At 48.9% G+C, this 14592-nt stretch overlaps 3 protein-coding genes and 4 non-coding genes across 7 annotated transcripts; 4 read left to right on the top strand and 3 right to left on the bottom strand.

Moving 5' to 3' along the window:
* Positions 1–317: 317 nt before the first annotated feature.
* Positions 318–391, bottom strand: Aspvir_000208. Its single transcript has one exon. It is a non-coding gene; the product is annotated as a tRNA-Val (tRNA).
* Positions 392–2153: 1762 nt separating this feature from the next.
* Positions 2154–4404, top strand: Aspvir_000207 (uncharacterized protein; the record flags this gene model as incomplete). The annotated part of the gene is made up of 3 exons (XM_043265346.1): positions 2154–2310; positions 2377–3260; positions 3313–4404. The coding sequence occupies 3 exons, from the start codon at positions 2154–2156 to the stop codon at positions 4402–4404; spliced, it is 2133 nt and encodes a 710-aa protein (XP_043121281.1).
* A 303-nt stretch (positions 4405–4707) lies between these two features.
* On the top strand, positions 4708–4781 carry Aspvir_000206. Its single transcript has one exon. It is a non-coding gene; the product is annotated as a tRNA-Val (tRNA).
* Positions 4782–4855: 74 nt separating this feature from the next.
* On the top strand, positions 4856–4929 carry Aspvir_000205. The gene has a single exon. It is a non-coding gene; the product is annotated as a tRNA-Val (tRNA).
* A 788-nt stretch (positions 4930–5717) lies between these two features.
* On the bottom strand, positions 5718–5791 carry Aspvir_000204. The gene has a single exon. It is a non-coding gene; the product is annotated as a tRNA-Val (tRNA).
* Positions 5792–6001: 210 nt separating this feature from the next.
* Positions 6002–10182, top strand: Aspvir_000203 (RNA helicase; the record flags this gene model as incomplete). The annotated part of the gene is made up of 3 exons (XM_043265345.1): positions 6002–6241; positions 6326–9854; positions 9920–10182. 3 exons carry the CDS (start codon positions 6002–6004, stop codon positions 10180–10182), a joined length of 4032 nt encoding a protein of 1343 aa, XP_043121280.1.
* Positions 10183–11213: 1031 nt separating this feature from the next.
* On the bottom strand, positions 11214–13386 carry Aspvir_000202 (cyclin family protein; the record flags this gene model as incomplete). Its single annotated transcript, XM_043265344.1, has 4 exons — positions 11214–11477; positions 11539–12078; positions 12135–13214; positions 13375–13386. 4 exons carry the CDS (start codon positions 13384–13386, stop codon positions 11214–11216), a joined length of 1896 nt encoding a protein of 631 aa, XP_043121279.1.
* Between the last annotated feature and the right edge of the window lie 1206 nt (positions 13387–14592).

Raw genomic sequence — 14592 nt, 5'->3', positions numbered from 1 at the left:
TTTTGATGATTTTAAAGCTATATAATGCCATGATAAACCCCTATCTTTATATATCCATGGCATTAATAATTTCTAACTAAGTAGTTAACTACAGAAGCTACTACCTCCCCCTAATGTATCCCTAATACCTAGTCACCTACACGACCTACCCCCTAAGTAATACTCCTGAATAGTGTGATATTTAATGCTGGGATGAGATATCTAATATAGTGAAGGAGTGCTAGGTCTCTAAGCATACTACAAGTATGCTTGTAACTTAATGAGAAGGAAAAAATAATGATTAGGACGGGTGTATATGAGAAATATACAAAAAGAAATGACCAGTGCCGGGCTCGATCCGGCGACCTCATCGGTGTTAACGATGCGAGATAACCAGCTACTCCAACCGGCCAATTGTTGAAAAATAGATGTAATTTTGACTACATAAGCCTATTTATTTTTTTCCGACGATATTTCCTGAATGTAGCGGCGAACTGTGTACTAGGTAGAAAACAGAGGTGTCTACACCTAGGAAACCTTTTGAACCTTGTATTATTTTAAAGTGCAAGGGGCGCATGAGCAATATGGCATTAACGAAGCAGAAGGAATCTCGTGGCCCACATAATAGAAACAGGTGCAGATATATATTTCAATCCCATCGTGTCCCACACGAGCTGCATCTATTGATTAAACTGGCGAAACAGGGCCACAGCTCAACGAAACAGATGTACTGGGCAATGCCTACAGACCACTGCCATCGAGAGTCTAGCAGAAAACCTCCAATTTCCACGCACGTTGGATGTCCACGAGGTTCCATCACCCCAAGGAGATAGCGCGGAGATTCGACAGCTTATGAATAACTTAAGTTCTCGTTCTTCTGGATAAGCATTTCGTATTGTTGTCCCAGAGCAGTTATATTATCAAAGGGGCAAATAGGACAAGGGAATTCTTGTGTATAAAGCCCTCAAGCCCCTGATATATACCGACATCTGACTATACTGTTCGAACCATTCGAACCACCATGCTCCACCCCCAGCCCTTCAGAATACACCCCAAAAGCCACGCAGCCATGGCGTATCTTGTTATCAATATATTGCAGAGCATAAGAAACCAGAGACGCATAGATGGACCGAAGACAATGGCTTCTATGACCCCGAGATTTCCTATTACCTGATGCTCCTCCACGTCCCACGCCAAGTGGGATGTCAGCGGAGAATCAAGTTAATGTCACTTCGTAAGACTACTCTCATAGCTCTTTATGTCACTTCTGGTATCAGCTAGGCAATGGTGATAGGCTAGCAATGCCGATGATGACCAACGGTCACATAGATTATTCCCAATTGAGCGGGCTGACTGTTGAGCCATATATGCCTGTTATATGGAATTTAGACACTAATTACAGCCGCATACTATTTGAAACATGGTCATTCGGCTTATGCAGTCAAAAAAGGCAGCGTGTATCAACAACTGGCCGGTTGGGGCATCGGCCGACGAGCTCGCCGAATCAAGTCTGGCACTGGTCATTGACATTCAGACATTCGGACTTCTCGATCGTTGATAAGGTGGTATTTTGTTATGCTCGGCTTGACTCATCTGCTATAGTCTGCGTTATGCTCGGCTTGACTCATCTGCTATAGTCTGCAGATAGCTAGATCTTCTCGGTTGGGCTGCCTGTGAACGTTCCGCAATTCAACTGTTGATGGTTGTGGTCCCACCGTTGGTATAAGCTATGAACTGATTAACTCGTGAATTTGTAGCAAAGGTGATGTGCACATAGCTTCGAGAAACAGAGTGATCCAATTATATGGAACAGTCAATGCGAGCATACTAACATTATGTGAGGTCCATATGCGTAGGTCTAGGGAGTAGCTGACCTGCTTCTTGGGACGATTGATTTATCTCGTACCATGCTACAAGGGAAAAACCCCCGCCACAATCATTCTAACTATTTGTTTGTTTGCTATGGGATATCCAAGCGCCGGCGTTTGCTTTCCTTTACCATCCCATGCCTACTACCCACCGTCCGTGTAAACATTCACCAATTCGGCTACATTCGTAAGGAAGAACTTATCAGGATAGGTGATATTGGCCCTAATCACGTCGAGAACCACAAACATCTCATACATTCTGATAGCAGAGCCTGATTAGAGAGTGCATGCCTGATTGTCACCACCATGCAGAGCACAAACAAAGTCAACAAGCGCGATGATCCCTATCACTTCTTTGGTGACCTTTGGCTTGAATCCCCCGAGGAGCATCTCAGCAGGGAAGAGTTATCCCGCCTGATGGCATTCGAGCCTCTCATCTGCGACTTGGAGAATCGAACTCAAGGTAAGACAATATGATTGTGTGACCAGGGCAGCCATTTCAGGTAGCTAACTCTACAATGCGTGACAGGCTCAGCACATGATATACGCAACGCATTCTCGAACTTTGCCTTACGTGAAACAGAAGCATGGGAAAGTCTCGGAGTAGAAAGGTCTTCAAAACTACTGGTACAACCCAGTGGCTATGTTGGTGCTGTTGTTGCCTGTCACCTTCACAATCCTACCTTCTACGTGAAGGACCCATACTGTCAAGAGACAGAAACCAAGTCAAATCCTACAATTCAGCAGGTCAATCAAGCCGGTTTTTCATCTCAAAATTGTTTCATCTTCGATCACATCTGTCGCCGTGACAGAACAGAAGACGTGCTGCTGTTTTATAATGACAAGATACTTGGGATCCACGAAGACTTCATGCTCTCTCTGAGGAGACAAATGGGTGCTAAAGTCGAGATATGCTGGGGACGACATGTGCGCGAAAGGATGAAGAAGCTTGTTAACCTTGTTCCCTTCAAACTCTGGGGTCGGTTCCAAGATGTGGAACTATACCTAGAATTAGAGGACCAGAGGCTCATAAGATTCGTTATCTTTGTGGCACACCCACAATTCTTCTTTTATCATGGGTTTTCAACGGAGAGTGGTGTTCGTTTCAGGGCAACGTCTGCAAAAAAACAAGACCTATACCTGACAGTCGCTAGCAAGCTGGGTGGCATCGCAATCAGGGAGGATTTCTATGAGACCATCCATCGTCCTGCCCTTTATGGGCAGTTCACCCGGGAACATAGGGAAATAGTCAACCGATTAGAAGCTGAGGCTGATTCACAGCTAAAGAAGGCATTCCCACAGAAATACCATCAGCTTGAATTGGCAATGGAAATATGCGGAAAGAAATCCTGTGACGGGGCGCTCACACAACAATCCATATCACAACTGATAAGAGGGGACACCATAGAAGAAGTATATGCTCTACTGAGACCTCGCGGCTGTTCCACCACTAATATCTAAACAGGAACTACGGCGATCTCAGCATATCCACAACATGACTCAATCTTTTCTCGAGGCTGCCGGACAAGTCCTTATAGGTAGCATTAATATTCGCAATACAACTCAGCTTCAGCTTCTGTCAGAGCTTCCGTCTGATTGGGACAATATTTCAGAGTGGCATGAGATCCCGGATTCACTCGTTGAATGGATTCAACAACAGGCTGGCCTTCAGATTGACCAGAAGCCGATTTCATCCAAAGACGAGCTTCTGACAGCATTCTACCTTTTATCGCCTGCCAATCACGGGCAGTCTCACGAGTCCCTTATGCGTGTTATCGTCAAGGTGGGAATATGGTACATTACCAGGGCGCAAAAGAAAAGGCACGAGAGTGTTGTGGATCTGATCATCCCTGGCGCAAGGCCTTACGACATTGTCCGCAGAAAATGTTCAAAATGTGGCGAAAGAGTCCTTGATGATGCCTTTGCTTCTTACGCAAAGGAAGACCCGAAGAAGTACGTCATTTGGTATCGTCTACATGGATGTGGCCGTCCAGCCTGCAGTTCTGCTGTAGATGGTACCTATTTCGCAAACCTTATCCCGCTGGACCCAAACCAGGGCTACAAAATCGCAACACGCCGGAGCCTCCAGCGTACGCGGTCGGCAGACTTGGAGGAATACCTGCTGCGTCTGTCGGAGGATGAACGAAGGGCCACGCAGAAGGAGGTCCAAACCCGCTGCAGAAACTGTGGGACTGGAGAATACCTCGACAAAAAACCCAGGTGGACTGCCGAGACATCATCAAGGTATGTCATCCCAGTCCGGGGATGCAGGGTTTGTAAGAAGAGGTTCTGTTCATTTGATCCGACGGACCCAAACATTGCCACCATATCAAAGGTTTCACTGAGCAAGAAATGGAGAGAACTCAAGCAAGCTGGTATCGACCCAATCGATTATCCTCGCAGGCCAGAGATATTATGGTCACATAAATCGCACCTTACAAAGCGCAAGGAGTTGGAAAGGGAAAGAGACATGCTTTTGGCTAAGGAGGAGGCTGAAGTACTGAGTCAAGAGCCGAAGAAGAGGAACTTCAACTCAAAAAGAAGGCTGAAGTCTTAGGCAGCTGTCGACATAGGAAGATTGTGCAGACTACCCCCGTCCCCTCGGGCCTGTATGCGGTACAAATTATGCTGAAGTGAAACCAGAGAAATTCCTGGGTTCTGTGACGAAAGAAACGATATGTTCAGGTTATTAGGCTGACTGTAGTTAAAATTTATGAGCATGCGGGTAGCTCTAGTCGGTGGTACGTAGCAATAGTTCAAGTACTCCGCAGTTTTGTCCTAGCCATTGCACTGGTCCATGACTGGTTCGTTTGTTGCATTTGGGTTATAAAATCAAAAAGAGACAACTAATTCAACAATTGGCCGGTTGGAGTAGCTGGTTATCTCGCATCGTTAACACCGATGAGGTCGCCGGATCGAGCCCGGCACTGGTCATTTYTTTTTNYTTTTCTWCTYCATAAGTAAAGTCGGTTTATAATAATATTATTATCATATTTCTCTCAACAACTGGCCGGTTGGAGTAGCTGGTTATCTCGCATCGTTAACACCGATGAGGTCGCCGGATCGAGCCCGGCACTGGTCATTTTTTTTTTTTCTTCTTCTTCCTGTCCTATGTCGTCGTACTATCATGTACTCCGTAGGGATGCGAAATTTGATTTTCCTGCTGGCAATAGCGCCATGAAAGCGTCATGTGCGCTGATACATCTCAATGCATCCTCCCCAACCACAAGCTAGGACTCAACACCATCAGTATGAGTTGATACGAGTATTGTTCGGTGTAGGGGCAGTTAACCCTCCCAACTCTTCCCAGATTCTGTGCCATTTATTACAACATTCTGTCACATAGGCGAGCATATGCCAGTAGGACAAGGTAGGTATCGAGTAGTATTGCCCGCCAAGTCCCTGGAGGTTTTATTCCAACGATGGTTGAATTGTTTGGATGGGAGATATGGTGTTTTTTATGTCCTTCAGGCATAACCTCTCTATGTGGATTCATGAGTTGGATACAAACTGGTTTGCGGTAATCAGCATTCGAGTAAGTGGGCACCACCATGCATGTACCTGACCTATCCACCATTTTCCCTGTTGGTATGATACTGCTTTATGACAGATATGTGTTCATCCGAGCCCAGTCCTGTCAGACAATATGTTGAACGGGCCTCATTACAAGGTTTAGAATGGTGAGGTCAAGAGAAGGGCTTTGATTGCACCTCCACTTTGGACCACGCTACAAGCCTAGAGGGATTTTTCGAATCCGCTCCGCAATTGGAGACACGAGGTTGAGTTCTCATTGAGTGGAAATGAACTAGCCTGAACTTAGGTTACTGTTATTTGATGGGGCATATAAAAAGGAAGACAGGCAAAAAGTAATGACCAGTGCCGGGCTCGATCCGGCGACCTCATCGGTGTTAACGATGCGAGATAACCAGCTACTCCAACCGGCCAATTGTTGAAGATATTGGTTCTTATTTGACAACAAAAACCAACACAAACACGAGACAAAACTATCTAGGAAGTGGTTCTAGTGCGGGACAGCCTTTTTTGCCTGCCGCAGATCAAGACCGCGACAATGACGCCGTTCGGCATCCCTGCAATTCAATCACTGAGTGTTTGCTCCTCGGGCGTTCTGCCTAGTATAAAGCAACACTCGCACAATGGGTCCCAAGAAGAAGCCCGACGCCCGTGGAGTTCCCAAGCCCGGGACAAAGCAAGCCAAAGCCGCCGCAGAGCGATCGGCTGAAAACGCGAAGAAAGCGCAGGCCGCCACGGAGGAACCGAAGAAACCATCTGTGAAGGAGGTCATTGGGGGTGCATCATGGACTGGAAAGCTGCCGGTTAATATGCTCGCGGAGCATTGCCAGAAGCAGAAATGGGAGAAACCCGAATATACAATGGTGAGTGGATGAGCGCAAAGATTCTAGGGCGCCTTCGTCTGCTGTGCGCAGTAGCGATGCTGACAGGATATCGCACGTTCATAGATCAAAACTTCAGATGGCTATGTCTCTTCAGTCATATTGAAACGGATCGACCCCAAGACTCGAGAAATGGCCGTACTTCCTCCCATGAAGCCGCCACCATCGCACAAGCATTTGGCGGCTCGGCCTACCGCGCTGGAAGCTCGCCATTTCGCTGCGGCGTACGCCCTGTTTCGAGTCTGCAACATGAGGAACCTACATATGATGCTCCCGCCTACCTATAAGAAGTTGTGGAAAGAGAACTTCACGGACATTAAGAACGCGGATGCCAAGGAAGGAAAAGGGTGGATGTACGAAGCCGATCCATTCTTAGCGAAGCAAGAACGGGAAAATGCTGCTGCAGATCTAGAAAAGAAACGAAAAGAGCGAGAAAAGGCGCAGGCGAAAGAGAAGGATACCGCTGTCGACTTGGGTGTAGGCTCAAGTGGTGAAAACAAAGGGAAAAGGATCTGGTCACAAGCTCCAAAAGTTGATCTGGGAAATAAAATTCGCCGTGAACTTGAGAAACTGTTGCGACAGCATACGATCTGGAATCCCTACAACGTACAGATATCGGAGGCTGAGCGCGGAGCTATCATTGAGGAGTTTCTTGGTTTGGGCTTCCGACGCAGTCATGTTGAAGAGGCTACCGCTGCCTGTAAAGATCGGGAGGAGGTTCTTGAGTGGCTTCTTATCTACGTCCCGGAGGATGACCTCCCACGGTGGTGTCTGCCCGAGAGATATACCGCCGGCGTGACCCTCGCCAGCGATGATCTTGCAAGGGAGGCCAAGATGAAACGGCTTGCCTCTTTTGGATATTCGGCTGATCTGTGCGCTCAAACTCTGGATAGCAAGTACGGTGATGAGCTCGCAGCTGCAGAATTTTTGCAAAGCACTCTAGTGCACGGTGAAAACCATTCTCTCGACTCGTTGTCCGCAGGGAACGAAGACTCCTGGGCAGAGGAGCAAGATACACTGGAAGCAATCTTCGGAGAACGCTACAAACGTATATCGTCCAAAGTCTGTGAAATCAAGAGCGAGGCACCAAATCTTCCTGGATCTCTATCTTTTCGATTCCAGAAGCCTTCTAGGGGTTATCCATCTTCTGTGCCTGTTATCGCCATTCAGGGAACTGGTATCCCGGCTTATATACGGCTCAGCGCGATACGGCAAGCTGTACAATTCGCAGAGGAAAACTTCCTGGGAGAGTCAATGATTTTCAACATAATGGACTGGCTAGAAACACATCTACCAGGGATCATAGAAAATCCAGGCAAACTGCGAGACATTTCAACAGTAACGGCCTCTTCACCTGCAGTTGGCTCATTCTCAAGGCTCCCCGTTCGTCAGTCACGCAAGCAAAGCAGAAAGATTGATTGGAACTCGGATTCGCCTCTAGGCGCCTCTATTCGAGAAGCTTGGAAGGCCAGGCAGTCAACAACGGCACAGCAAGAAATGACTCGGAAACGCGAGTCTCTGCCTGCTTGGAAAATGCAAGATGCTATCATACAAGCCGTGAATACGCATCAAGTCATCATTATTTCAGGTGAAACAGGAAGCGGCAAGAGTACTCAGTCAGTGCAATTTGTACTAGATGATATGATTAAACGTGGCTTAGGCGGCGTTGCGAATATCATCTGCACGCAGCCACGCAGAATTTCAGCACTAGGTCTAGCTGATCGAGTCAGCGATGAGCGATGCACCTCGGTGGGAAAAGAAGTTGGATATATCATTCGTGGAGACTCCAAGGTGAAGCCTGGCGAAACGAAGATCACCTTTGTCACTACTGGTGTCCTACTTCGTCGCCTGCAGTCTGGGAGTGGGCCGGATGGCAATGTCGCAGGCTCTCTGGCGGATGTTACACATGTGGTAGTAGATGAAGTTCACGAACGAAGTCTCGACACTGACTTTCTCCTGGCTCTCTTGAGGGACGTGCTCAGATACCGACCAGATATCAAAGTCATCCTAATGAGTGCTACTCTGGATGCAGAGATCTTCATGAACTATTTCGGGGGTCGCGAGAAAGTTGGCCTAGTGAACATTCCAGGTCGAACATTCCCAGTTAGCGACTATTACCTGGATGATATCGTCCGGGTCACTGGTTTTGCACCGGAACTGGCCGAACGTGGTCTTGACGAAGACGTCATGTCTCCTCCTCAAGGCGATGAACCCTTAGGCAAGCTGCTTCGCGGCCTTGGTATGGGTATCAATTACGAATTGATTGCGTCCACTGTCCGATATATCGACTCTCAATTGGGAGACCTGCCAGGGGGAATTCTGATATTCTTACCCGGAACTATGGAAATTGACAGATGTTTGAATGCAGTGCGGAAGATACCCAATGTTTATCCGCTCCCGTTACATGCGTCCCTGCTCCCGGCAGAGCAAAAGCGTGTCTTCCTCAGCCCTCCTAAAGGCAAGAGAAAGGTCATTGCTGCCACTAACGTTGCCGAGACGTCTATCACCATTGAAGATGTGGTCGCGGTCATCGACACTGGCCGCGTTAAAGAGACTAGCTACGACCCGAAGGACAACATGGTGCGCCTCCAGGAAGTCTGGGCTTCCCAGGCGGCGTGCAAGCAACGACGAGGACGTGCCGGTCGTGTGAGGGCTGGTTCGTGCTACAAGCTGTACACGCGCAAAGCCGAATCGAGTATGCCCCAGCGACCAGAGCCTGAAATTCGCAGAGTCCCACTGGAGCAACTGTGCCTGTCAGTCAAAGCCATGAAAAGCATAGACGATGTCGCTACCTTTTTGGCGAACACCATCACGCCGCCTGAAAGCGTCGCTGTCGAGGGTGCCCTGGATTTCCTGCATCGCGTCGGCGCTCTAGATCATGACAGGTTGACGGCACTCGGACGATACCTATCCATGATCCCCGCCGACCTACGCTGCGCCAAACTCATGGTCTACGGCTCCATTTTCGGCTGCATAGATGCCTGCGTCACTATATCAGCTATACTGACGGTGAAGAGCCCATTCGTATCACCCCGCGACAAGCGCGACGAAGCCGACGCCGCCAAAGCATCCTTCTCCAAGGGCGACGGGGATCTCCTCACCGAGCTCGCCGCATACCAGCAGTGGTCAGACCGAGCCAAAGCACAGGGCTACTGGCAGACTCAGTCCTGGTGCTCCGCCAACTTCCTCTCGCACCAGACCCTCCGCGACATCTCCTCCAACCGAGCCCAATTCATCAGCTCCCTCAAGGACGCCGGCATCCTCCCAGTCGACTACTCAGACTCCGAACCCGGTTCCGCCTGGAACCGCAACAACGGGAACAGAAACCTCCTCCGCGCCATCATCGCAGGCGCCTTCCAGCCGCAGGTAGCTCAGATCTCGTTCCCGGACAAGAAATTCGCCAGCTCCATGACAGGCACCGTCGAAATCGACCCGGACGCCCGGACAATCAAGTACTTCAACCGGGAAAACGGCCGCGTCTTCATCCACCCAAGCTCCCTCCTCTTCTCCGCACAGAGCTACTCCGGTGCCGCCGCGTACCTCAGCTACTTCACCAAGATGGCGACAAGCAAAGTGTTCATCCGGGATCTGACCCGTACGCATTCCCCGCCCCTTGCTCCTTGTCCCTCAAAATAGAAGCAATACTGACAGCCTGCCCAGCTTTCAACCCTTACTCCCTCCTCCTCTTTTGCGGATCCATCACCCTCGATACCATGGGCCGCGGCCTCATCGTGGACGGCTGGCTGCGGCTGCGCGGTTGGGCCCGCATCGGCGTCCTCGTCTCGCGACTGCGCCTCATGCTGGATGAGATCATAGCGGTGCGCATTGACAACCCTGGTTTTAGTCCTGTATCGGATGAGCTGGGCGACCGGGTGATTGAGATCGTGAAGAAATTAGTCGAGTTTAACGGATTGGATCAGTAGTTTTGCTTATGATGCTCGAGTCTTGCTGGGTATCCTTTTCAGCGTTGGTCTTTGGGATTGGTCGGAAGGTATACAAAAGCCGTGCATATAGATTGATTCGACATATCCTCTGATAGACTTACATTTAAATCACCCAATAGATATGCATCGATGTGTTCAACCTCTTCCCTTGGAGATTCTGTGCTATAGAGATTGGAAAGCTACTCAGAAAGTCAAGTCCAATTGTGTTCACTAATCGCCGCGCCTCTATCCCAGACAATTAATCATGAGCAGTAAGAGAAGATTCAGGGGCCAAAATTATGACAAAGGAGAAGTGGGATTAGGAGAAGTATTCTGTTGGGGGTGCTTCAACCACCGAGCATTTCATAAACCATATTGGAATCAAAGTGGACATATCAAGGGCATACAGTCATGAAAGAAGATTGACGGAAGGAGTCAGAAAAAGACGGAGGCCGATGAATAAGACAAAGGAAATGCATGGTGGCAGAGAAACAGAACAGAAAAGATAAACTCATACAATGGCGACCCTGAACCATAACACCCCTTCTCCCGGTTTGATTGAGTGGATGTTTTTCATGTCGTACGTTTCATTAAGCAAATAGACCTTGAAGGAAACAACACCACCCATCTGGTACATTGTGATCTCTCCAGTCGCAGGCGATGTTCTATGATGAGATGAGGAATTGTGCGTAAGCAAAGTTTCGGGTTTTCGTGAGATAATACGTGGAGGTGAGCGTCTCAACGAGGAGCCCTGTTGAACAGCGTGGGATGCATCATCTCTCTGCCATCTTCTTTTCTCTTCAACAGTATTTTTCTGTGGTTCTTGCCTCTATGCATGTCAGATGTCGATATCGTCATGCACGTAATGATGTCGTTGTAGCCGCGGGAACGACCAACGCAGGGTTGGGTGTGGTCGAGAGTGGAATGTGGCGAGAAGAACCCTGTGAAAGAGGGATACGGACGTTAAGTAATTGTAGGCTTCAAATAGGTAAAAAAAGGGAAGGTGTCGAGAAATAGAGGTTGAGCACAGCCTAGACTCGTTTCCAGTGGTGAGCTGGCTCATTATGAGAGCTGCGCTCGTTGGAGGTAGCTTCTCTTGACACTTCAGGCAGACAAAATCCCTTCTTGATTTCCGCCTCGGCAAAAAGAGAAGCACGCTTGAAACGTTTGTCGGTGTACTTTTCGAAAATGGCCGAATGATGCTTGCGTGGAATCTCGCAGCATTCGAGGATCAGTGAGACCAGAGGATAGAGTTGAGAGTAGGTGTAGCCTGCATAGTGGACATGGGACGGGGTCTAACGATGGATTGTTAGTCGTAGAGACATGACACTACCGCGCAAGTGCGAGTGAACGTACCCAGGTTCCTTTTCTCAGCATCAGCCTGGCAAGACAATGAGCACCAGCAGCCAGAAAGCTTGGAGGGCTTCCGACAAAGCGCTCATCCATGATAGTCACCTCCAAGAAGTACTTAGCCAGCGTGCGAGTCTCCAAGTCATAATCATCAGCCTTGCTAATCTTTCGCAGGAAACTCATCGGGCCGGGCCAACCCAATTCGAACTGCAACATGCTCAGCATGAAACGTTCGGCTTTGAGGATTTCGTCCACGGTGTAGCCTCCGTCAACCATGTACACAATCTCTTGGACTGATGGGCAATTGATCTCTTCATACTTCGCAGCAATGAAGATTGCCGTCGCACCAACAAGCTGCAACTTGCCCAGGGAGACAATCTTGCTCGAGAGAAAGCGATCGATATAGTTCACGCACAAGAAAAGTGTCTCTGGGAGCAACGAGAACCGGTGGTGGACCTGTACAAGCCAGTCCATGAGAACAGAGCGCATGGACCATTGTATCTCTGCTTGATTATCCATGTAATGTGCGTTTGGCAGCATCCTGATCTAGAAGCGGGTCAGTCAGGACGCAAGATACGTCAAATTGACCTGGAACAACATACCTCTTGCTCCCGCATGTATTCGAAAATTTCGTCACTGTATTCAGCGACCATACTAGTGTCCCAATATTCATCTTCGATGTCTTCCGCTGTTCTGGTGGCTTCGACGACCTGCTTGGCTAAAGCCAGCTCGCGACGCACTTGAGGGTTGTATTTAGGGAATAGAATGGTGGTCGCTCCGCCGGTCGTGTTATCGCCACGAGAACGGTAGGAGCGTGCAGTGACATACCCATCATCCTCTTCGTTCTCGTCATCTTCCTCATCCCAGTACTCCTCTGGCTCCGACTGGGCTAGATGAGCACTTGAGGCAGATTCGCGGTGGGCCTTTGGAAGGTCGTCGACTTCGTTGGTGGTTGCGTGTTCATGCAACTGCTCTATGACCTGCACCTTGCAATTGTCGTCATCAGCCTTGTATAAGTCCCTGTTGATCCCGTCGATGTCGTCAGAGTTCACAATGGAGTATTCCACTGTGTCGTCTGATTGTATCTTCGAAGCCTGGTTCAACCGAGCATCGTCTTTGGTGATGTCCTGCTCTGTGGCCGGCAATGAGGTAGCGGCGGTACCCTTGTTCTCGTCTGTCACTTCGGTGACGTTTTCCTTGGATGCAGATTTCTTAGTTTCGGCCAATGGCTCTAGGGTGTCTTTGAAGACAGTGTTGCGCTTGTTAAGCGGCTTCCGGGTATTGGGAGCGTGCTGGTTGATACCCGTCTGCTTGGCAGAGGGCTCAAGAGGCTTTGTGTTGGAGACATTGTTCACCAAACCCTTCAGACTAGTCATCGACATGGGACGCTGAGCGGGTTGCGAGAGAATGGTCGTTCTTCTCGCTGGGACAACTGCGGGCGCCTTCTCCGCGACTTTGAGTTGCTTCTTCCCCGCAAGGGAGGCATCATCTCGACTTCCTTTGACGAGATTGGCAGTGTTGCTGACGTCACCAAATGCAGCCCTTCTAAAACCGTTTCTAGTCGTGCCATTCTGAAAGGCCGCAGATAAGGCGGGAGTGGACTTGTTTCGGTGATGGATCGTTTTGTTGCCAGGCAGGGCGACGGGAGCATTCTCGTCCGTACGGACGCGAATTCGTTGGGGCTGTAGACAATCAGAATCTGTCAGCATGCAAACGTATTCTTCGTGAGGGATCATAAGTCTTCGTCGCGTGTCGAGTCTCGCCATTAGGTCTGCAAAACAGTACCCTTGGTAGTGGCAGACAAGAAGCTATTGATGGACAAACAAAGAGATTTTGACGTACCTTTGCATCCATCTCTGACCGAAACAACTCTATCCAGGGAAGGATATAAGATCCTTCACCAGACTATGTAGTGTCGTGGTTGTTTGGGGCGTTGAAGGCGCTTGTTTACCTTTTTCCCTTGTCGCTGCACAGTGGTCGCAGTGCTAAATTATAGCGGAAGTACTAAAGCGCCCTTCGTCCCAAACAAACAACAAACCGCGCCTTAAGATTTGAGGACGAACTCGACCATAAGGGATGAACAAGAAAGTTTGAAACTGAGCTGAGACGAAGGGATCAAGAAGAAAAATCAAAACAAAGACCTCAAGAATTGCGAGGGAGGAGGGGGTCAGCCTTTACTGTAGCTCCTTCTACAGGATACCTTACTGCTGCAGTAACCGTACCTTACCTAAGGCCTGCCCTACATTTGTTGGTGGACAATAAACAGCAACCTTACAGGGAGGGGCTAAACTATCCTAGGTTTAGCTCGGTAACCTCGTTGCTGCGGCATGCTTATGTCAGATGGCTTTATTGTGGATTCTCCTATTCCGATCAGTTTGCACTGTTTGCTATCTCTCGGGTCTTTTCTACGCTCCAATGACATCATGCGACACGTCCCCCCGTCAACCCTCCTCGTGACAATGATAGCCACAAATCAGACAACTACAAGAAAAACACAGTTACTAACTAGTTTTTATATTCTTTGATATAAAGCGACATATTCTCTTACATATCCTGTCGACTAAATTCCATTGTTGGTGCAGAATGAGTAGCAGATTACCGCACGCCTACCAACACGCCGGCAGACACGAAATCTTCGGCTACTGAACGCGAAGTCACATGATCCCACATCTCCAATGTCCGCGCTGGGATTCGGCATTCTTCACCAGGTTGTGACAAAGAAACTGCCCATTGGGGATGAAATAGAATTGGAAGCTCAGACTCGACAGCTGCGATCAGATCTATGGCCATATTCATGACCGATCATCATCAGCAAGTTTTAATGCAAGCTGCGCTATAAAGCGCCGATGAGTCCATTATCCGTAGCTGAGCTTGAAATGGACCTGAGCTTAGTTCATCTACGGATTATTGAGAGGTCTGCGATGTTTCCTTTCAAGGTGTAAAGATCCTTCTTGGGTTCTCATGGCCGTTCTCTTGTTCAGTTGTCGTCGCCGTTTGCACCCGTTGCAAGAGCCACTGACGACTCCTCTTCAAAAGTGGGACACGGATCCGGCGGTACCT

Source organism: Aspergillus viridinutans, assembly GCF_018404265.1.
Source record: "Aspergillus viridinutans IFM 47045 DNA, scaffold_1, whole genome shotgun sequence".
NCBI lineage: Eukaryota > Fungi > Ascomycota > Eurotiomycetes > Eurotiales > Aspergillaceae > Aspergillus > Aspergillus viridinutans.
Note: the sequence above shows the minus strand (reverse complement) of the source record. Positions and strands in the feature narration are given on the sequence as shown.